Genomic DNA, 8,484 nt, shown 5'->3' on the forward strand with positions numbered 1-8,484 from the left:
TGTATGTATATACATACATACATACATATATGTATATATACATACAAGCCTCTCTTTCTCACACACACACACACACACACACACACTCACACACACACACACACAGACATGTATATATATATATATATTCTTTTACTATTGTATATTATATGGAGTGTTGACTATATTCGTTAAAAATTTCGGACTTGGAATTTTTATAAAGTATTCTTTGCCTTTCGTAGTTGTACCTTTAGTATCATTTACTTTTATAAAATGGGAATATTTTTAAATTTCCATTTGCACATATATCTATATATTCACTGCATGGCATATTCAAAGGATATGAATCTCTAATTTATGCACATTTACATAACTGATCAGTTTTCTTCCTGCAGATCCAATTTAGGTTTCATGGAATTGTGGGCATGTGATATGAGATTTTCTATTTTACAATTCATGTTTGCATTCATTTTTAATTCCCTTTGCATTATTAGGTCTTTTGGTTGTCCCTTGCTCAATTAATTTACATGTCCCACAACGAGGTCTCCACAGTTGGTTACTTACATTGTTTCTTTTTCAAATGTGAATCACTGCTTTGTTATGATTCTTTTGAGGTTAGGTTGTTGTCTTCGACTGATGATAGTGTGTGATTTTTTTTTTATTATTCATTGGAAATTTGCTGATTGACGTAGAATTGGGAAGTGTTGTTTAGCTGAGTGCAGGATGTTGTGGATTCTAGGATTGTGGGTGACTACAAATGGAATATTTGTATTTGTATTTCTATTTTCCCACCTAGTATGAGAGTTTCTCCGTAAGGTAGGAATTGGAACTTATTTTGCTTTTATTATGGCATGTTGAAATAACTTGTTGGGATATGTTTGTTTCTGAAGTGATATATTAAGTTCTGCCAGTTGTTCCTCTCGTCTAACAGTATATGTGACTATTGAGCATATGCGCTTTACCATATCAGATGCTATGTTCTTTTTGTATGGAAAAGTTGGCAAGATCTAAAGTCTAAATTTTGTTGTGTGTATGTGTTCTTGTAGTAACTGTCTCATTTTCTTTAATTATCAGGATGTCCAGAAAGGTGAGTTTCTTTTCATTCATTTCCATAATGAATTGTATTCAGACATGAATGCTATATATCAATTTAAGAAATCTTGTAAGGTCCTCCTTACTTCCATTCCAAAATATGAAGCAGTCATCTAAGAAACTTTTCCAGTTTCCTATAATATAGTCTTGGCGGTTGTAGTCAAAAGTAGTTTTGGATAGGGTGTAGAATGTTTGTTCCGGGTATCCCATTACTATTGTGGGAAATGTTGGTGTGACTTTCGTCCCCATTGCAGTGCCTCGTATTTGTAGATAACGTTGATTATCAAAGAAGTTGTATTTGTTTTCCAGTACTATCTGTAAACCTTCGTGTTAAATTCTTTTGAGAATCTCTCCTGAATTATTTAAAGATGTTTGTTTATCCAGAATTCTACTGCTCCTGCTCCATATATATGGGGCATATTTGCGTAGAGACGAGCTATGTCAAAGCTAACTAGTACTATTTCCTTATCTACCCGTTCTGGGATATGGTTTAAGACGTCCATGTCATCTATTATAAAACTGGGAACTTTTCTGCATAAAGGTTTTAAAATTCTGTCCAGCAAGTTGCTTAATCTTTGAGTGCTGGATGCTGATCCTGCAACAATCAGACGCAATCAGATCAGTTGGTTTGGGAATCTTTATATATGGAGTATGGAGGTCTTTTAAGCTGTTGTTGATTTTTCTAGATTTATGGATTTTAGGAAGTCCATAAAAAATTATTTGTTTTCACTTCAAAATTACTGAGGTAATCCCACTCCATTTTTGTGTTAAATTATCCTTGAATCTGTTGGTAAATTTGCCAATTGTACTCATAGTTCGTTTATCAGCATTACTATCTACTTTTTTCTGTAGAATTACTGCTCATTGAATTGTTCTATGGCCATTTCCTTGCAATGGGTCTTGCCCATTATTACAATAGCTCTTCATTTATCAGCTTCTTTAATGACTGTAGATGAGTCTACTAATAGACATTGTAATGTTTTTCGTTCCTCATCTGTAATATTTTGTTTTACAGGGTTTGCTGGAATGTTTGAGCTAGCAGACCTTTTTAGGCATAGTATATATTCCTCCAGTTTTTTTGTTTAGTTTATCGGAGGATTAAAACATGTTCTGCTGTGCACAAGCGATGGATCATTGTTGTGCTTGTTTTCAAAGACATCCCGTAAGCGAAGTTTTCTGCAAAACTCCTCGGTATCTTTTTAAGGTCTGTTGTATTGGACTTAGGATATGGTGTGAATTTATACCATATTGCAGAATTTTTATTTCCCTTTCCATAAGATGTTAATTATTTTTGGTTCAGTTGGTCCAATATTTTCTCGAATCTTTGCATCATTAATGTATTTTTTACGTGTTTTGTTTGGAGATGTACTTCCCTAAAAAATGGAGTAAGTCATTGGAACCATGTCTCTCAGACAGTCCCTTATGTTGGAAGTGATTTGTCCAGTTGTTATACCATTTATCGTGATATTTTAGTTTGTTTTTAGAAGTGTTGTTTTAAAAAAGGGAGTGAGTCATTGGTGCTAAGTCTCTCAGCCATTCCATTATGGTGGGAGGGATTTTCCCAGTTGTTATATACCATCTATTTGTTATTTTCGTCTGTCTTTAGTATTGTTATGTTTTAAGAAGCTTGTTTTCCATTGTTGGACGGGGTTATGTTTCTTTTGTTGTTATTGTAAACAAAGTTTGTCCTTTCATGAATCTGTATTTTATTATTAGTTTTCATTAATTCTGATCCGTAATTGTGTTCGTAGTTTTGCATCATCGAGTTTTCGAATCAAGTATTTTATTCGATTTTGCTTTTTGCATCTCTTTGCCTTTTTTTTTTTTTGCATAAATCTAGTAGTTTTTTGCGTAATCCAGAAGTTTTTCTTGTTGGTTTGTTCGGAGCTTTCTTTTTGCTTTAAGTTGTCACATTTCACAAATTGCTCTCCAAAGCGAGACTTGCGAAGATTTAGAATGTTGATATTTGCTTTGAATCTTTGGTGTACAAAATTTATTCTGATGCTCGTTTGTTCATTTTGTTCTGATGTGATATTCTTGGGACGGAATTTTCGTAGGAAGATCACTTGTTCTCGGTTATCTCTAGTGCGAATGTGTGTTTTTTAATTTTTCGTTTCTAATTGCTTTCCAGTTCGCTTGTTTTGTTTGATTTAATAAATTGTATTATACTTTTTTCATCTGGTTCCTTTTATTAATGCTTCATTCTCCAATTGAATTTCAGTTCATTCATTAAAGATACCTTATCTATTAGAATGTTCAGTTGTTGGTAAGGTAATTCAATTTGTATTTGAATTTCAGTGGTGTGTTTTAATGTTAGCGAGTTTCTACTTTTTCTTTGTAAATACGAGTCTGTTGGTCCATTTTCAGAAGGACTGACGTGAATCATGTTTGTGAGGATTGTAAGTTTGTTCCAGATTTCTTCCAAAATTCAGTAATGAGCTTAAATTTGTCGTTGATTTCGAACTTTTCAGTGCTATCCTGATCGTGTAAAAGTTATTTAAATATTTGAAAGACCTTAAAGATTGCTTTATACAATTTTTGATGTGTAGAGGTGATTTTTTGTTTTAAAAAATTCCTTTTTAAAAAAATGTTATGAGGACGTTATTAACCTTTTTGGAAAGGGTTTTTTCTAGTGCGTGGACGCTTTTGTTAAAGCTTTTCAATCACATGTACACCTAAAGAGGAAGATACCATTGCGGTAGTGGTAGTAGTATAATATATAATATATATAATCATATATATATATATATATATATATATACACACACACATATACATATATAATACTATATCATATATATATATATATATATATATATATATATATATATATATATATATCTTACATATGTTACATATATACATTACGTACTTATGTATATGGATGTATATATGAAAGAGTAGGTTTACATAATTGTGTAAATATATGAAAGTGTTTAATACATTTGTTTGTTATGCATGCGAACAATATGTATATTTAAGTTATTGATGTATCAATAATATTAATTTTCCACTGGACTTTCTTATCCTTTCTATTTCTGCAGGTGATAGGCCACCTCTAGATGGCTATTTACGGATTGAGCAGATGCAAAGGGTTTCCATTATTGCCTATGGAATATTTTCTTCATTGGCAGCCTTGGGAATAGTTATGGCATGTATGTTCCTGGCATTTAATATTAAATTCCGGAAACATAGGTAAGTCCTAACAATATTCAAAATCATTATGACTCACGCATGCGTGATTTAGTACATAAATCTCACATCAGTTTTATTGATCTCTCCTATATGATACATGTAAGTATGAATGTACCAATGTATGTCTAAATCCATTGCTGTTTTCATATAAAATATGTCTGAATGTACGAATCCATTTATTGTGCAATTTATAAACAAAACTGATTTTTTTAACGCAAGAAAATATTTTTATTCTTCAAGTTGAGACAACTTAAAACTTGTAACATCTCCTGAATACAGTAGCATTTAAATATCGACTTTCTGGTAGATTCAAATTTCGTGCTTGCTGTAGGGACTCGTTTAATGTCGGGCTGTTCAGATATCGCGTTATATTAGAAATACATTATTGTCTGATGTAGCTCTACATGTATGCGCACACACAGACACATATACACACACACACACATACATACACATGTATAAATAATGCATTATACTAGCTGAAACACTGTCCTTCGAGATATTTTGTTGTCGCTATTTAATGTTCATTTCATCCTCAAAATAATTTGTGTAATTGTTCTAATATGGAACATCTAATTTTTCTTTGTATTCCTTGTTCGTCGAATGGGACTCATCCTTACAGTCAAAAGATCTAAGGGATAAGTACGAAAGTGTACTCCATCAGGAAATTCTCTCTTCATATCGTTCTGGAAAATAAACTCTTTCTGTAAAAACATCCCAGAAATACTTTTCAGATGGTGTAGACTACGATTATATCAGAATTCTATGTGATAGAAGTTAGTGGAGAAAGAATGCTGTTTCGGATATTTCACACGCTTTGAATATGCTTCCTGCTAACTTTCAGTGAAGAGTTCTTTTTGATGAAATTTTCTACAAATACTTTTCACTTATAATCCAATTATGGTGAAAAACTATTCTCTTGACATTCACGTGATCTTTGCTATTTCTCGCATTCGAAACGACCATGTAGGGTATACAGCTACATTTGAGTTTCTTGCAAAAATATAGAGGGAAAGATTAAAACTGCGATAAAATATTAGTTGTTAATTTTTGCAAACGACCAGCAAATTCGGGGAAGTTGTAAGTTGATAACAACGCTTCTAGTATTTATTTGGTACCTATTTCATCGGACCTGAGAAGATGAGAGGTCAAGTCCACGTCGGTGCAATTAGAATTCCGAAAGCAAAGATAGAATAAACGCCGATAAGTATTTTGCCGGTCATGTTAACAATCCTGCCAACTCGTTAATTAAACTACCACAAAATATTAAATGGAGTATAAATTCAATAATTAGTGATACCATGGTACTCACTTTTCTACAAAAATTTCTTCCATAGAACTTTGGGTTAAGAGCGGAAGTGATCTAAAATTTAATGCTTTCTTCAACATAATTGTTTATCTGGATTATCAAAACCCATAACAAAACTAAATCCAGGTGCCTAAAGTATAGCTCCAAACAAACTAATATTTTTACATTCAAAAGCCATTAATCGTAGTCTACACAGTCAAGAAGTTGCTTCTTGAAAATGCTATCAATGATACCCATTTTAAATAATTAAAGAAGTTTGGAAACCACACTTTGATGAGAAAGAATATTAAAATTTCAATTTATTGGTTCAGGAATGTCTGTGTGGTGAGAAGGTTGCTTCCTTCCCAAAAGGTTCTGGGTTTAATTCCACTGCGGGACTCACTGGACCTATATCTCCTACTATAGCTTCAGTTTAACCGAAACCTTGTGAGTCAATTTGGTAAATGGAAACTAGAAGGAACTAGTGAAATATATATATATATAAGTATATACATCTACATGTGTATGTATGTGTGTGAGTGTATGCGTCTGTGTGTACGTGTGTATGTACGTGTGTGTGTGTGTGCGTGTGCCTTTGGGTTTATGTTTTACCGCCATCACCATTTGAGAACCGTTATTGGAGTGTTTACGTTCCTGTAAAGTTGAATGTGTGCGTAAGGTATGTGTGCATTCCTGTGCGTGTGCGTGTGTGCGTGTGTGTATGAGTGTGTGTGCCTGTAGGTGTGTATATGTGTGTGCGTGCGTGTACGTGTGTCTGCGCATGTATGTGTGTGTTGCGTGTGTGTGCATGTACGTGCGTGTTGTGTGTGTGGTGTGTGTCGTGTGTGTTGGAGGTATATGTGAGGTATATGTGTGCGCGTGCGTGTATGTGAGCGTGTGTGCGTGTGTATGATCATGTGTGCGTGGAGTTGTGTGTTTGGGCAATATATGCTTTCCTGTGTGCGTGAGTGCGTATGCGCATGTATGCGCATATGTGTGAGGTGTGTGTGGGAGGTATATGTGAGGTATATGTCCGGGATCTAGAGCAAGGGATAGATCTGGGTGGGGCTTGGAGGGAAGAGGGGAAAGTGTTACGGACCATTAGAATACGTAGGTTACGGGCGCGTTTAAAGGAGAGTAAGGGCGGGCTATGGAAAATGGGGTGGGTGGCGGGATCTAGCTGTAGATGACGGAAGGCCCGTAGAATTCTCCGATTAAGGGGTAGGGTGGAGGGGTGGAAAAGGAGGGGAAAGACAGTGCAGTTAGGAGATCGATGCGGGGAAGGAGAGAAGGTGGTGGTGCGATCGATTAGACGAGCGCGGGCAAGGGCTGTTTGGATAAGTGTGGATGGGTATCCACGATGCATCTATAAACGGGCATGGTACTGGAACTGGGTCTCGAAATCCAGGTCCCGGCTCCACAAGCGTCGGAGGGAGTAGGGGATGGCCGTTTGGTGTGGGAGGGATGGGAGGAGGAAAAGTTTAAGTAGAGGTGGGAATCTGTGAGTTTGAAGAAGTCGGAGGTAGTGAAAGAGTGGGACGGGAGGCCAATAGTGAGAGATATCTAGGAAGTTTACTAAGGTGTTAGAGATGGTAGATGCAAATTGGAGAGAAAGGTGAAAGTTAGAGAGGAAAGGATGATGTGACAGATTTTTTCGCGGAAGAGGGAGGTGGCACCTATACAGTCGTCTATGCAGCGGCCGTATAGGTCTGGGGTCGGTCCGGAGAATTGGGAGAATACTTGGGCCTCAATGCGACCAACAAATAGGTTCGTAAAATTGGGGCTCATTCTCGTTACCATACCGATCCCAGACAGAACTGTTGGTAGATCTCCCAAGCGAACGTAAAGCAGTTGAGGGTGAGGACGAGCTCTGCCAGACAGAGAAGGATGGAGATGCTGGGTGTGGGGCCCTGTCGACGGTCGAGATAGTATTGTATGGCTAAGAGACCGTTGGTGTGGGGAATCACCGTGTATAGGGATTTAGTTTTGAGTATGTGTGTATGTGTATGTTTTTATATACACACATGTATATATATATATATACACATACACACACATACATGCATATATGTGTGTGTGTGTGTGTGTGTGTGTGTATGCGTGTATGTGTTTTTACGAGGGTGTATGTCTCTGTAAGTGGTGTGTTTTTGAAAACGTATGTGACGTTTTACAGTATTCTGAAGATATTTGTTTCTTCTGCTTTATATACCTGACATTTCTTAGCCTTGTCGTTATATGGCCTCTTTCTGATATATTGATAAGTGAACTGCAACTTGCTGGCCAACCGCCTTTGGAAACTAAAGAATCATAACGGAGTTTATGACATGAAACACAATTTGGCTGTACAGATCACGCCATCTACCATACGGTCAAAATGTGTCAGCGTTGAAGGGCAAAACAAACATATTCTATAAATCGAAAACTAGCAACGACTAAGACAACCGACTATCCTGTGAGGCATTATGGATGAATCATGATATATATTATTACATTCTCTATTTAGATTTGAAGAGGAAAAGAAGCTTAGTTCACGGGTTAATGGCAAATGTCACTTGATGGATTCCTTTTTTAAATGCGTTAACCATGTCCAGCCCGATATATCTTCGTAAATGTTTTCCTATTTCAGTATTAAATGGTATATTTCTCCCTGCGAGTTGACGAGAATGGACCATATTCTCATTCGAGGTTATGCTGACGCTTTTTGTCAGGGAGATAGAACATATTTGGTAGTTATTTCAATGCTGTTTAATAAAACAGCTTTATGTTTTCTTGAAGAAGAGCCTTAGAAAAAGTTCAATGGATCAGATGAATAGAAGATAAAAAAGGAAAATGACATTAAATACGAATATTTTCATCCGAGTTCAAATACTATAATGTAATATTGAATTTTTTTAATTAAATATATATATATATATATATATATATGTATA

The 8,484-nt window shown here is 35.6% G+C and overlaps 1 protein-coding gene across 1 annotated transcript in view; it reads left to right on the forward strand.

Annotated features, from left to right (window-relative positions):
• Positions 1-8,484, forward strand: part of LOC106873978 (uncharacterized) — a 1,133,216-nt gene that overhangs the window by 799,849 nt on the left and 324,883 nt on the right. Inside the window, exon 10 of the mRNA XM_052969422.1 lies at positions 4,116-4,266. Coding sequence (XP_052825382.1) covers positions 4,116-4,266 — 151 coding nt within the window. The remainder of the gene's footprint in view (positions 1-4,115; positions 4,267-8,484) is intronic.

Source organism: Octopus bimaculoides, chromosome 7 (assembly GCF_001194135.2).
Source record: "Octopus bimaculoides isolate UCB-OBI-ISO-001 chromosome 7, ASM119413v2, whole genome shotgun sequence".
Taxonomy (NCBI): domain Eukaryota; kingdom Metazoa; phylum Mollusca; class Cephalopoda; order Octopoda; family Octopodidae; genus Octopus; species Octopus bimaculoides.